The following is a 16,108-nucleotide window of genomic DNA, read 5'->3' on the forward strand; positions in this document are numbered from 1 at the left end:
TTATTTGAGCTGTATGGCATTTAAGTAATCATTTTTACCTTTGTTTTAGGGTTTATGGTATTGTATTGTCATGATGATAATGTTGTAGAACTGGATATACACTGAACAAATGGTCAAATATAAACTAACTGGTTGTATTCAGCTAAAAAAAAAAGATTCAAAACTGATAATGTTTGATTCATACATTAATCATTTATGTTTGGATTTTATTAAATTGTCCTAATAAATAATAATAATAATATATTCACACAAATCTCAACTGCTTGATTGTTTATATATTATAAACAATTGTCACAGAGTGTAAACTATCATCAGCTCTAATCTGCTAATTGCAACTAAGGCATGAAGATTTGATAAACATACATCATGGTTTTTATGTAAAGTGGCTTTGAAACAATGTGCAATGTGAAAAGTGCTAGACAGATAAAATCGACTAATAGTCCCAGCCCAGAAATGAGAGCAGAAGATTTTCCCATTCACAATGATCAAGCACGCCTTACTTAGTTGCCATGATTCAGCAGTTTTATTCATCTGTGTGCCATTAAATCTCACCACATGTCTGTTTCTGCTGTCTGGACTGTCTCCAAGGAAGAAAAGCATAGCTGAATGGATCTGTAGCGTGACCTGACAAGAACATTTCCAACACCTACACTGAGTTTAGAATGAACCTTTATTCTGTAATAAACTGCATTCCATCATTTCAATGCAGACGATTCAAAATAATAGCTTGGATATCCATTGATTCAGCTCAGTAAGGGTGACTCAGCATTTTACATTGTCTGCCCTCCACACAGAGGACTCTTTGCACTTACATGCAAAACTATTCTTTTGAGATGCTTTTATCCAGAACTTACAGTACGTTCAAATACTGCAATGCTACCATATCAAATTTCAGTTCAGAATGACTTTCTATTTATAATCACGTGCCGTTTGGGAGTCTCGAACACATGTAGACCGACAACCGCATTCACCACATGCTGTCCAGGGAACATATATTCACATATTCTTATATAACCCTCTTCTTGCACTGTTGTTTTCTTGCTATCTTGTACTTTTCTGAACAATGCAGTCTCTGTGTGAACGTTATACAGAGGCTGAAGAGAACCAAAAGAAGGGTGCCAGGTTTGCAAGATAGACGTACAGGATCTGGTTTCTCTGCTGATGCCATTCTGGTGCTTTACTTCACAAACTCTGTGCCTAGGCTTGCTTTCCCATGACATGAAAACCTACGACATTGTATCGAGCGTTCTCCTTTTCCCTGTTGTAAAAGGTCATGTGACTCTCAGGTCATTTTACCCTGTTTGCTTTGTTTGCTAGCACTGCATACTGTAACAGTTCTTAGGCAGGAAAAGAATGGCTCAATGACATGCATCGAGGCATACTACTTCAAATACTCCAAATTGTAGTATCTTTGTTTAGATAAAGAAAACAAATGTAATAAATGATCAAATAAAAATTAATAAAATACTATTTAACAATTGATAGAAAATACATCGTCGCTAATTTTAAGGATGTCCTCATTTCGTCATCATTAATAAGTTTTACTCATAAAAAAGGCTGCATGTATTAAATTATTACATTTATTTTACAAAAAAAAATCAACAAATTATGTAATAAAACATTGATTTAGGTTGAAGTACACTGCAGAATAACTTTAGATAAAGAAAACAAATGTAATAAATGATCAAATAAAAATTAATAAAATACTATTTAACAATTGATAGAAAATACATCGTCGCTAATTTTAAGGATGTCCTCATTAATAAGTTTTACTCATAAAAAAGGCTGCATGTATTAAATTATTACATTTATTTTACAAAAAAAAATCAACAAATTATGTAATAAAACATTGATTTAGGTTGAAGTACACTGCAGAATAAACTGCTTTCGTGTACAGATGTTAATCAGCAACAGCTGCTAATGCAGTTTCTATGAATTCATATCTGTGGTTCCCATTAGTTTTGAAATTTTAAAAAATAAGGACATCCCATGAAAATGACACTGCAGTAGTAAAATGACTTCAAAGCAGTGCAATAAAAGGAGATAATAAAAAATGAATATAAAAACGCCTTTACCATCTCCAGAATTGCAGTATCAGCCCAGCTAACAAAAATATGCTCCAACAATTTTGCTAACATTGTTCTCTAAAAACATCCACTTAAAAAAACAAAAAAAAAAACCTTTTAAAAATATTTGTACTTGTTTATTTGTACGTTAAGAGAACATTCCATTGGATCATTTTGCAAACGTTATGAGGATGCTTTAATATTCTCTGAACATTCTGAAATGTTTGATAAAACAATGAACGATGAGAACATTTTTAAAGACCAGATAACTGAACAAATGAAGATAATTGAGAGAACTTTGCCGGAATGTTGAGAGAACGTTTCTTGAACATTCACCTGCAGTGAAACATCTGGGGATTTTGCTCAGATCTACTGTAGAATCCAAATGTAATACGTCCCAGACGGAGCAGGTTTTCTGTAGGAGGTCATATATGGAGCCAAGCAGGGCAGTGGTGTTTATTCAAGGGCATCAAGGTCGTGGCGTGTGTGACACGCACAGAAGAGAGAGCAAACGCTCTGTTTTGAGAAGGGAGGCCCCCTGCTTCGGACGATCCGCACATCATCCCCTCTCACCGTGTGGCTTTCTGGCACTCAAATCTCTCTCTCAGACCAGCACACAATATCTGTGGAATGTCGTGCTTCTGTGAAATACGGTTCACACGGTCCAATACAGAAAAGATGAACCTTATATAAGCAGACCCTTAGCTTTCAAAAAGGGACCCCTGATGAGTGCGCTAGCACTGTTTATAGAGTGTAGACTGCTCTTATTAACATGAAAACTCTTCCCATAAAGCACCACGCTGAAAAAAAACAATAACTGTTTAAAGAAAATGAGGGATTTTGTTTATTAAAGATAATCGGACTCTGGCTCTATGCGGGGACCTCAACCTTCAGCATATTTGATTACAGAAGTGAGGACAGAAACAAAGACCAGATTTCTGCTAACAATGAGATATTGTCGTTTTTGATGCTCTGCAAACATATTTCGTGGCAAAGCAGCAAGCCTGGTTGGGTGTAGAGGTTGGGTCAGGTATTCTTTTTTAGGTCACGAATGAGTCAAAGGCTGAAACTATACTAGCATAGTATTCTTACTATTACTGCCATATAAAGATAAAGACAGTACGCCAGTATCCACGAAGGTCAAGTTAGTCAAATTGGTGGCCATCTTGGTCAAAAATACTGTGCAAGTTAATGGGGACCATCTACTGTTTAGTTACCCGCATTTTTGGGTGAACTATCCCTTTAAGCCACACTTTATAAAAGATATTAAATAAATATAAATTATTAAATTAATGAATTCTGCAACAAATTATAGACTTTTTCTAAGAGACAACTTTCTTTTAGACAGTTGCAAATAAATTGCAAGACCTTCTATCAGAACTTCAACAATGTGAGTGTTTGTTATTTAATTACTTTAAATAATTTGAATTGTAATTTCTTTAACCTTTGCAATTTTGACCGGTAAATCTATTGTTTTATTATTTTAAAACTAACAAAGTGCTTTTTGTTAAAGGTTTTAATTGAAAAGTGTGCGTGTGCTTTATTTCTTTAAAATAAATTCCAACTGGTTTGATATTCATTTGATACTTAGAGTTATTTAATGGAATTTACACATTTATAAAGTATCCAAATAATTTTAAAGGCCACTGTATCTATATATACCTTTATATATATATATATATATATATATATATGTGTGTATGTGTGTGTGTGTGTGTGTGTATATATATATATATATATATATACACAGTGTTGGGGGGTTGGGGGTGAAATATGTTAAATAACACAAATGTATCCAATCCCATTCTATTAACCAATATCTTTGCTGCTGACCTTTGCTGATCCAGTTCAACCGTACTAATAAGCAAAAATGACTTTAGAGAAACTAACAATTGTGCTTTGTTTTTTTATTGCTGAAGTGTATTCATTACACTTTTTGGTGTGAAAGGGCTTTTATATTTGCTATAAATAGAACTTCTTATATTAAAAACAATCAAGCCCAGCTGCTTATATTTAAAAAGTAACGCAAAAGTAAGATAACGCATTACTCTCCATAAAAAGTAACTAAGTAACGTAATTCGTTACTTTTTTTAGGGAGTAACGCAATATTGTAATGCATTACTTTTAAAAGTAACTTTCCCCAACACTGCCAAAAACACACACATATAAATAAATATGTGTCAAAACCTTTTTGCTGGGTCTCAAGAGGATATCACGGTATCTATTTATTCCCGTACAAGTCAGACCGTATTTGCATGATGCAAGCCCCGCCCTCAGGAGGTTATAGCTAGCGTTCGAGGAAAGTCCAACATTAGTTTTACGCTGCCAGCACAAGAGGAGAGAGGGCAGAGACAATCAGCTCACACCAAAGCCTCCTAAGACTTTTTACATCGACTCTCCAACCTCCAGACAGCACGATGGCTGAAGAAAAGATCTCCATAGATGATGTGAAGGCGTCCAACGGTGAAGCGCACCTGGACGACCCGACCATCGCCAATGGCTTGGGTGATCACAAGAGGAGCGACCCGGAGACCACCGGGCAGAAGATGAAACGCTTCGTATTGGCCAATCTGCTGGTCATCCTGACGGTGTCCGCGGTCATCGTCGGCGTGTTCATCGGGCTCGGCGTGCGGAGCGCAGGGTTGAGCCGCACGCAGATCCTTTACTTCGGATTCCCCGGTGAGCTCCTCATCCGCCTGCTCAAGATGATCATCATTCCTCTGGTGGTCTGCAGTCTGGTGTCAGGAGCTGCCAGCCTTGACCCCAAAGCCCTGGGCAAGCTGGGCGGCTGGGCGATGCTCTTCTTTCTGGTGACCACTCTGATCGCGTCTGCCATCGGCGTTGTTATGGCGTTCATCATACAGCCTGGCTCCAGCGACGGGAAAACAATAGCCCAACTCACCCAGGATGCCAGCCACGTTCCCGAAGCCAAAGAAGTCATCGATTCGTTTTTAGACTTGATAAGGTGAGTCTAGGTGAACGCTAAAGTTACGCCAGCGAACACGTGGCCGCACATTTCTCGCTTGTCATTCACAATTAACGCACTATTAAAACCGACAATGTACAGCTATATACAGTTAATGCCAGCGCAGCGTTGAGCTTTGCCGAAGAGGAACATTAAATGTGTCAACGAACACAAAATGCTACATATGTAACATATTATGTAACTAGAGTCAACAAGTTGCCCGCCGTCCGCTCGAAAAGCTACACAAACCGAATCGGTCTCGGATATGTATACTCTGAAAGTCATTATTTCTCCGGAATTATATAAGTATGGTATGTTTTTGTAATTCACGCTACTTATTGTTACATCGATTCATTCAGCAATATTGTTTTGACCGTCACTAGCGCGAGTTGCTTTACGTTGTGCTGTAAGCACGCGCTACAGTTGCATCAGCTGCGCGTCGCGTGTTAGTTTGACGCAAGTAATCCGCTCTGAAGAGGATGCAGCTTTATGGTCAGTTTTATTAATGTAACACCTATCCTTCCTTTTCTGGGTGTGTGTGGTTTCCATTACTCGAGGAAGTAAAAGCCGAAGTTGAGTTTTTAGCTGTATATGTCGGACTGTGACTTCTAGCAATTCAAATAGGCCCAGAAATGGTCAAGAAAATGGTCATTTATTCTTTCAACAGAGGCAGAGATCCCTTGCATTCCGTAAGGTAACCTAAATCATACAGTTTGTGTGTGGGGTTTAGGGTTTGGTCCATGTTGTCCTGTTAACGGGTCAAATTTCGTTAACGGAGTGATGCGAAGAGAACATTCTGTTCTCATTTACCTTCAAAAGCAGCTGAAGGCATGCTGTAAACGACTTTTACACTTTATCACTACCACTGAAGACCAGCATGTTAAAATGAATATATATATACAAAATGCAAATATTTACACTGATACAATTTAGGGTGACCCCCCGACCCAAGAGAAACAGGGTTTTTTCTGTTTCTGGTGGCCTGCCCTTGAAAATATCATTCGGCCCACAAAGTGAAAAATGAAAGAAGAAAAAAATCACACAGTAACTTCAATTCATATTTCAGCCTTTTTTGTGTGTGTTAGAGTTAGGGATGCACGATATATCGGCCACCATATCGGTATCGGCCCATATCGGCTCATTTTTTCTGTTATCGGTATCGGCCTGATAAGAAAATTTGGCCGATATCTTAAAGCCGATAAATAATGCATTATTTCCTTCAGAGACACTTCAGATGCGCGCTGTTCGTTTGCAGCCTTTTGTGCAATTGTACATTGTAATATTGTGTTTATTTGATGTATATCTGATTTATCTCATATAGAATGCGATTGGTTAAGTTAAAAGAGCGCTTCAGTTTACCAGTGATCATCTTTAGCTCAGCACACGCAGCCCAAACAGCAGTGCACAACATTAATAACTATGATTGGGAAAACCTAAATCATACAGTTTGTGTGTGGGGTTTAGGGTTTGGTCCATGTTGTCCTGTTAACGGGTCAAATTTCGTTAACGGAGTGATGCGAAGAGAACATTCTGTTCTCATTTACCTTCAAAAGCAGCTGAAGGCATGCTGTAAACGACTTTTACACTTTCTCACTACCACTGAAGACCAGCATGTTAAAATGAATATATATATACAAAATGCAAATATTTACACTGATACAATTTAGGGTGACCCCCCGACCCAAGAGAAACAGGGTTTTTTCTGTTTCTGGTGGCCTGTCCTTGAAAATATCATTCGGCCCACAAAGTGAAAAATGAAAGAAGAAAAAAATCACACAGTAACTTCAATTCATATTTCAGCCTTTTTTGTGTGTGTTAGAGTGCTCACATTATTAATTAATAGACAATAACAATTGAAAATTCAGTGAAGGTGTTCACTTCATATTGCATATGAACATATATAACCGTAAGAGAAATACAACTTTGCATATAAATGCCATCAGTACACAAGATTACAAGTAAAATAAAAAAATTAGCCAGAGGAAGAAAGAAAACGTTAAATAAATAAAACAACTAAAATAATGAAGACTGTACAGTTTACTGGTCTATTTCAAATTTGCAGATAACAAAATAATGATCTTTAAAAAAGCAGCATATGACCCCTTTAAAGCCAAACTGAAACATTTGTATTGTTTCTTCTTTGGCTGTGTCTCCAAGTCAAAGAGCAGCGTATGCCTGCCGTATGAGGGCAACATGCACGTGCAAACACATGCAGACATGCACAATAGAAGCAGGGTTAATTAGGCAGCTGGTGTGGCTTGTGTCGTCCATCAAAGGGGCTTCTCTCTTGGGCTTTCACTGTGACTAAATCTTGCCATACATTCGCAAGGACCACTGTGGAGCCCTGCTAATTCCACACTCTGACAAGAACGCAGTTGGATGGTCATTCTATAAAAAGTCTACAAACGGGTTCTGGCATGTTTGCTTAACAGCTTATGTATTTTGTTAACTCTCACATTAGGCTAGATTTTTCAGTTTCTGCAAGTTTCAATTTGGTTCATCTGTTATCTCTAGTTGCATTGCCTTATCAGGTTCAGTGCGACAGAAAGACCCCTGACAGCAACAACATTTGTGGAACAAGCCCTCCTTGCCCCGTGTTACGCAAAAGATATAGTTTATCTTAAAGGTTAAGTGAGTCTTGTTGTTGCAAACCCTTATAACCTTCTTTCTTTGGGGAACACAAAAGGAGAAGTTTTGAAGAATGTTCATGCTGCTCTTTTTCCATACAGTTAAAGTGAATAGGCTGGTCAGGCCTAAAAACACTATAATAATGGTCGACAATGGATGCAATGCACTCATGCAATGGAACTCATGCACTACATTTTACATCTTTCAAGCTATACTGATTGGTTTATGTGTGGAACAAACTGAAATTTAAGGTGTTTTGCTGAAAAACTTGCTTCAGTAGCTTGTGGTCACCATTCACTTTCATTGTATGGAAAAGAGCAGCTTTGACATTGGACTAATTTTCTTTTTTTGTGCTTTACTGAAGAAAGGCAGTCAGGGTTTGGAATGACATGACGGTCAGTAAATGTTTTCTGGGTAAATTGTTCCTTTAATGCTATTAGCATACGCTGTGTGTACAGTGCATGTGAAACCCACAATTTCCCTATCATTGCCTTTTTTGTGTAAACTTTGTGAAAGTTTATTTTAGACAGGGCAAAGTCAGAGTGTAGGTACATTTACTTGTTAATAGTTACTTTTAATATGTCAACAAACATCGAACTTAAGATAAATCTTTGACGAGAGCTTTGATAAGGTGTGGAGTGCCACGTTTCGAAGAGGTCCTGTTTGACGTGTCTCACTGTTTACACGCCTACGTAGAAAGCAGGAACATCATCACATCATAAAGCCATTCTTGGAATGCATTGAGTCATGAAATTGTCATTGTGTGGTAGTCGTAGTTGTGAATGTTGGATAAAGTGCTCGGCCCAACCAGCTCACTGGATTTGAATGTGACTCTTTGAAAAGCAGTGACAACATTTGAGTGTGTCAATAATTAAATATTTCAATGGGATGAACTGGTTTTACTAATGTTGCTATGCTGGTTTCGCACGTGTCTTCAGTTCTAACTTTCCTCAATGTTCAGATGAAGGAAATTTGAGAAGGGAACGACCACTAGCATTGGTGTTTGGCAGTGACCTGCTGTCGGGGATGCAGCACATTTTAAGCTGTTCTTCCCTTGGTTTTCCAGTCTCGTCTTGTGCCGGCTGCATTATTTTATGATAATACTAGTCTCCTTACACCTTCCAGGCTTCTCTAGATGTTAGCGGGAATGATTACGATGTACTGGAAAGCTCCCTATGGGCAAGTTCAGAATCTGGCCTGTAATGGCGCTTTTTAGAAATGTAACTCAACCACAGCTATTTATGTGATTTTTGCTTGGAAAAACGGGCGGCACACAGGTTTCATACTTTCTTGTTTTTTTTGTATGCACACCATATTAAGGTCAGGGATGCTGGAATATTCCTGAATAAATGTCTGCGTTTGAAGTTAATCCTCATCTCCAGTCTCCAGGCAGGTCCTAGTGCCCATCTCCATTGGCGGGAATGGGGTTATATGGATGGGAGGTAATGTGTGGAACTGGGATTAGTGGAGGGTTATAATCGGACTAAATTCTCCAAGTTATTTCCACATGAGGCATCTCGTGAGGCCAGGCCGCTCTGGGATTGGGTGTTTAGGACTTTGAGGATTTTTATTGCCAGTGGGCTGAATCTGTGAGAGGTAGAATTGGATCTTTGTTCTCTCACTACCTTGTTCTGGACAGTGTTTGCCAAACCCCCCAAAATATACTTCAGTTTTGATGCAAATGCTTTGCATATACAGCCGAACTACCAAAGTGTACACTATTTGATAGTGTGTGAGCACATGCGTTTGATGCAAATGCACTAGTAGAGAGTTTCATTCTTGTTCTCTGTCTTCACTATTTCTGTCCAAGAGTTAAAATAAAAATGTCTGAGTTGTGAGTGTCTTTGACCAGCTAACTCTTCATATCATATCTGATCTTAGACTATATTATATACAGTTACATATATAACTCCTTCCTTCCTTCGTCTTTCAGAAATATTTTCCCGTCTAACCTGGTATCAGCTGCCTTTCAGTCGGTGAGTTTAACAATCTTTGGTTTAAGCTTTTGATTATGTTTTCTATGTGATTATTAGAAGATTCAGACATTTTTTTTCCTTCACAGTATGCCACTAGTTACAAGTTTGTAAAGAATGACACCAACTCGACCAACTTCTCTTTGGAAAAGGTACAAAGTCCTTTAGAATAGTCTTGGAAGTCCATATTCTTATTTTATGAATTTGTCAAATAAATAATTTTTTAATGTTTTTACAATTCTCTAAATGCATTTATAAAAATATATTTTATTACAGTATAATAATATTATAATTTAATTTATGCATGAAAAAATTACTTTAAATATTAGTGGTTAATATAAAAAAAGTTTTTTTTTTGGTGTGAATTCAGTCATTTATGTCTTTGTGTTTAGGTTCCATTTGGCTCAGATGTGGATGGCATGAACATCCTGGGTCTCATTGTTTTTGCTATGGCATTTGGTGTGGCCTTGAGGAAACTTGGGGAGGAAGGAGAGATCCTTATCAAGTTCTTCAACTCTTTCAATGAGGCCACCATGGTGTTGGTCTCCTGGATCATGTGGTAAGGGAACATCACATGTTTTTCCCAGTGTTTGTTTCGAATGTTTAAATTGTGGTGTCCTATATATTCGTCTCTTCACTTCCCTGACACCATATCTCATGTTTTTATGTCTGCAGGTATGCACCACTGGGTATTATGTTCCTGGTTGCTGCTAAGATTGTGGAAATGGAGGATGTTGGCTTGCTGTTCGCCAGCCTGGGGAAGTACATCGCCTGCTGCGTCATTGGCCATGCCATCCACGGTCTTCTTGTCCTCCCATTCATTTACTTTGTGGTTACAAGGAAGAACCCATACACTTTCTTGCTGGGATTGGTCACCGCTTTGGCTACTGCCTTTGGAACGTCCTCTAGGTAAATGAATAAGCAGCTTCTCCATTGCCATCTATGGTTCCATGATTTAATATCCATGGAACCTTTCCATTGCACAAAAGGTTATTTATTGTGGAACTGTCCATTGAAAGGTTCTTTGGGGAACCCAAAAGGTTGTTCTTGGTATGGGTGTGAAAACACAATTTTGGAGCCTTTATTTTGTATTAGTGTAGGCCGGTTTAAAACCCGGTATTTAAATCAATCTCTGATCCAAACACACGTGGTCTGAAAATACCTCTCCTTGAAGTAAGATGTGCCTCAGCTGTGTCTCCTGTGACCACTTGTGATCAGATTCCTGGCCTTAACTGGATTTGATGTCTTATTATGCCAATTTTGATTAGTTACCTTAGTTTGATTACATTTATTAATTGAATATTGCAAATGCACAATTATGCAGGAAATAAATATCAGATTTTCTGATTAGCTCTGCCACATTGCCCCTTATGATGAAATGTGTGGAGGAGAACAACGGTGTGTCCAAGCACATCAGCCGCTTCATCCTGCCCATCGGAGCGACCGTCAACATGGACGGAGCCGCCTGCTTCCAGTGTGTAGCTGCGGTGTTCATCGCTCAGCTTAACGGGATCCCGCTGGACTTCGTCCAGGTCATCACCATCCTGTGAGTTCATTGAATGTCTTTCAGCCACCTCCATACTCTGCTTTGATTGAAAGACATTGACTTGGACTGACTGACTTTATATCTGTTTGTAGTGTGACTGCAACGGCGTCTAGCGTGGGAGCTGCTGGGATCCCTGCTGGAGGGGTGCTGACACTGGCCATCATTTTGGAGTCAGTAGGTCTTCCCACCAACGATCTGTCCCTCATTTTGGCTGTGGACTGGCTTGTGTGAGTATCTGGTTTAGATGTTTTTGTAGGTCAAGAGAAAGATGGTAAAGCTTTAGAATGGAAAGCTGGGAGGGAGAAGAAAAAGAATGGAAAAAGTCTCATGAATTCTGACTGTTTTGACTTTTATAAGTAGGCAGTTAATTTTGAATAAATACATAAACACACACACACACAAGTATTATGAAGTATTTGTACAAAATAATAATTTGAAATTAAGAGTGGTTGAGGAAGAGATGATTGTATTTTAATAATTAAAGTTTATTTTCTTTACTTTATTATATTGTGTGTGTGTGTGTGTATATGTGTGTGTGTGTGTATATATATATATATATATATATATATATATATATATATATATATATATATTATTATTAGGTGAAACGAATATCGGACACGATGACGTGCTGGAATAAAACAATAGATTTATATGGATGCTTCCACATAGACCGCGAACATTCATGCACTGAAAATGCGTTTTTTTTGTTGTTGTTTTTTTTCGAATCAGTCCGACAAATCTTTTCAGTTTCGCAAAGCGAAAACACGGGCCGTCCAATAAGATTTGAGCTAGGATCACGTGACCGGAGCAGCTGCTGTTGCACAAAAAAGGCAAGAGTGGTGGCGCTGTTTCGAAAACCAGTGTAAACAAACACAGAAGAAGTGTATCCAGATAAGAGAAGAGAGTGGATGCTGCGTTCTTGTTATCATTGGTATTTGAGAACCGATTTATTCTCACATGTTCTTTATACAGAATAACATTTCTATTAATTGTTCACTGAATTATGTGATTTGTAGAGCACCATCCATTTTCTTCCACGTGCGCGTGCGTTATGAGTCCGAGCGCGTTCACTCCTTTTCTACACATGAAATATGAAAGCAAATAGACATGATTATGACTATATATTTTCTGAATGTGTTTTGTATGCAGCTCATGGTATTTTTATAACAATAAAGGATGTTTATGACAAATATTAGCAGTGTAGCATTATTAAACATACAAAGAGTGCATGTGTCTGCTTATTAATCAAAATCAACTATATATATCACAACTGGAAGTTATTACAAGCACTCGATGATGGTTTAAAGTGGGTAAGCAAATACATTAATAATTATATAAATTTTCAAGTGTAGCTTGATGCTAATTGTACTTCAAATTATATTTTAGGATGTAGCCTATTCTTGTATGCATTATAGATAATTTGTTTCCGGTGTAGAACCTTGTTTATCTTAATTTAATGCTGTATATTGAGCAGCGGATGATGTTAAATCCATTTACGAGATGCATATCTGAGGAAGAATGCATTGTTGGTCGGCGCCACCTGGCGTGAATTAGCAGAAGGCGAACAATCGTTTCGTGTTCAGTGTGAAAGCACCGTTCGTTGGCGATTCGCCTCGCTTTTTCGCATCGCGCTCAGTGTGGAAAGGCCTTAACATTGTGTTAATAAACAGCTTTTTTAATAAAACTTGTATTAATTTTATGGTCCTCGTAAATTTGTTGTACAGTGAAGATGATTTTTTCTTTTTTCTTTTCTATATTTCTTCGTTTAGCGATCGTACTTGCACCGTCATCAATGTTGAAGGCGACGCCTACGGAGCAGGTCTTCTGCAGTATTTCGTGGATCGCACTTCCAGTAAAGAGGGGGCGGAGCTAAATAAGGTGCGAGTGGAGGAAGAAGACCCCGCCTCCAGGCCAGAAATTTCTCCGCTCATCGAAAAACAGGGAAGCCTTGAATTGGAAGAGGTGGCTGGACCTAAACCCTGTGAAAAGGAGTCCGTCATGTAGACTTGCACACTAGTTTAACAAACTTTCCTTTTGACCTGTCCGATCTCAATAAATCAATCTCTGCATCTACGCAGTGACCGTGGGAGAGATGCAGGTTTAGATTAAGACAGGAGAAAGACTACATCCTTTTGACCCTCCTCTATGCCCTGCTCGTTATGAAAGGAGTCTGCCAAAACTTATGCACATTTAGATGGAAAAATACTTGAACAATTATTTATTAGATGCTGGTCAGACATTTTGGATTTTTTCTTTATAGTCTTTTTTTTTATGTTTGCTTTACGCCTTTTTAAGAAAAACTCAGTCCGGCCTTTTAAAATAATTTATATTATTATGATCAGGGCCCTGCGTCAGCTAAGGACGGCCCTGATTATGATCACACATGCCCTAATAGTTCTGATTATATGCTATTGAGTTAAAACTCCGATTTCTCTCAACACCTTTATAAAACATCTCCTAATAAGCCAAAGCATCCGCAGAATCTCTGCATCTTTCAAACACACCAAATAAATTTTTTTTAGGTGGATTTAAGGTTCCGTTATGCTGAAGTACCTCATTCATGCTGATTCCTTTTATGCCACCTCTGGCTCCTCAGATGTCGGTCCATCTAACAGGTGCTAATACCTTCACTAACTCTTGCTACTAGAGGAGCCAAAAGAATGGTGTAAGAAGCCTAACTGACATCTTACATTCTGCGTCTTGCACAATTATATTTCACGGCGGGCTCTTCGGGGTCAAGTTGCACCCTAAGATCAGACAGGAATGTAAGCACAATAATATATGGGTGACATGCAAATTAAGCCTTGTCTTAAAGCTCCAAGGCTGTTTGGGTCAGAACCTTGAAGTCTGCAGGTAAAGTAAGTTCCCTATGTGCTGGTTGATGCGCAAGTGAGGTCATGAGGTGTAAACCGATCCATTTCAGAAGAAAGCCATAGATTAGAGCGTGAATTCAGAATGGAACTAAGGTTTTATATTTTGTATTCAAGTTAGAATAAGGCTAAGCAGCTTCCTTGTGTAGGCACGTTCAATGTGTTGAAATGTTTGGGTTTCTCTCAATTTCCTTTTTTTTTTACATTTTTTTTTTAAATGTACTTTTTGTTGGCTTAAATCGTGTACAAAAAAATGCCCTTTTATGTAAAATATGCAGAAATTAAGTATTCAAATTTGTTTGCTTTTTAAAAGCGTACCTCTGAGATCTTGTTGATGTTTTTTTTCTATATATGTAATTGCAGAAGAGCACAAATATAAAATGCCTGGCGTTTTGTGAAGGTAGTTAACTTTTATGAGGAGGAATCAGGCAAAATATTCTGATCAGACCATTTACTGGTGAATGTTTGTTAACCGTAACTAGTAGATGTACTGGATTACTTACTCGGTTATATATATATATATATATATATATATATAAACTGTTTTCTAAATGTATAATCTAAACACACCAGCTGAAGGAAAGTATCAGATGACAGGGAGAGAGACATTTGCCATTGTACTGTATGTTGACCAAATGTTTGTCACCGAAGGAAGTCGACATAATAGCCCATTTTTGTAGAAATTGGTTTGACGCTGTTCATCAGTAAGAGGTTAAATCTGACCAAAGAAACATTTCTCATTTTTTATATTAATTTAGCTATATATATATATATATATATACTTTAAATAGGGGGGGTTGGTAATCTGCATTATTAAGTCTATCATTTCTGTTCTGTTTTGTTAGTGCTCGAGATGTATTTCAAATCACAGATGTATTGTTATTTTCAAATCTCACAAATGTTCTGACGTCACTCCTTTAAAAGCCAGTACTGTAAAGGCTTCTCATTCCAGGTGGCTGTAGTGTAGCTGCTCTGCTGATGCAGCTATGTGTCTGTGTGTGAGTTTAATGGGTGGTTGTGTCATAAATGGCTGCTTGTTGTCAACAGTGGAGCCAAAGTGTAATGTTAAGAGAACCAGTGAATGTACTCCACACCGACTGCAGAATAAAGTCTTCTTTTTTTTTTTTAACAAAATCAGCTGTGATGTTCTCTTATGAGTTGGAGTCGCTAAAATTAGGAATGCATTAGGTCCCAGAGGACTTTGCAATTAGGATAACAACCACTTTTTTGGTTTTCAGATTTTATCTATAGCAAGTTTATTTTACAGCCCTCTGGTGTACTGATTGGTTAATCGTGGCATTCTGTGGTTAGATATTTTGTATAATGGTGATTTTTGCTAATTTCCTACATAGCTGTGCTAGTTTCACATCATATAACACTATATTCAACTCAAATTGAAATTTCATGACTCGAATTAAGTCAATGGTCTTTGGTAAGAAGCCATTTAATAAGCAAGATAATATATAGTCAGTGGTTATTATTGCAAAAATACACCATTTTAGGGTGATACAAGACTACGTAGTTTCACAAGATATCAGCTGACTTATCTCAGTTTGATTCATTCAGAATGGGTTGTTAAATACTCAAGACGTAAAATGTGTTGCTGTAAACAAAAGCAACATTTTTAAGGAGGCTTTGAAGATTTGCCCAGTAAAGATACTGTACAAACTGGGTAGGATATCAGTAACCAAGCCCAGCATGAAGACTTCATGTCCTATTGTGCCACCTTGTGGTCTATTTACCATTTTCCTGAAACATTTGTAATGAAAACTCCAAATGTAATTCTGTGTGATGGTTTATTTCCAGACATCTGAAATACACTGACATATTTAAGATACAGTTTGGTTTGTGTTATGCTTTTTGTTAAATATGTGGTGGTCATGATGTACATAATGAACATTAATTACAAAGTATATTTGTGAAACACCTAGACAAAAAAAAAGAAAATTAAGGGCAAACAGTCTGACAGTCAAAAAAAAAAAGTACACATTTATTATCATGCAACATGGTGCAAATATCATTTAAAAGAGTGCATAAAACAGTAGCTTCTTTTCACT

At 37.7% G+C, this 16,108-nt stretch overlaps 1 protein-coding gene across 1 annotated transcript; it reads left to right on the top strand.

The window, feature by feature from the left end:
- The first annotated feature begins 4,279 nt into the window (after positions 1 to 4,279).
- On the top strand, positions 4,280 to 15,181 carry LOC107592660 (neutral amino acid transporter B(0)-like). Its single transcript, XM_016282199.1, has 8 exons — positions 4,280 to 5,031; positions 9,593 to 9,635; positions 9,722 to 9,784; positions 10,025 to 10,191; positions 10,308 to 10,541; positions 10,984 to 11,178; positions 11,271 to 11,405; positions 12,951 to 15,181. Exons 1-8 carry the CDS (start codon positions 4,484 to 4,486, stop codon positions 13,183 to 13,185), a joined length of 1,620 nt encoding a protein of 539 aa, XP_016137685.1. The 5' UTR covers positions 4,280 to 4,483; the 3' UTR covers positions 13,186 to 15,181.
- The last annotated feature ends 927 nt before the right edge of the window (positions 15,182 to 16,108 follow it).

The sequence above is a fragment of the Sinocyclocheilus grahami genome, unplaced genomic scaffold (assembly GCF_001515645.1).
Source record: "Sinocyclocheilus grahami isolate Dianchi unplaced genomic scaffold, SAMN03320097.WGS_v1.1 scaffold156.1, whole genome shotgun sequence".
NCBI lineage: Eukaryota > Metazoa > Chordata > Actinopteri > Cypriniformes > Cyprinidae > Sinocyclocheilus > Sinocyclocheilus grahami.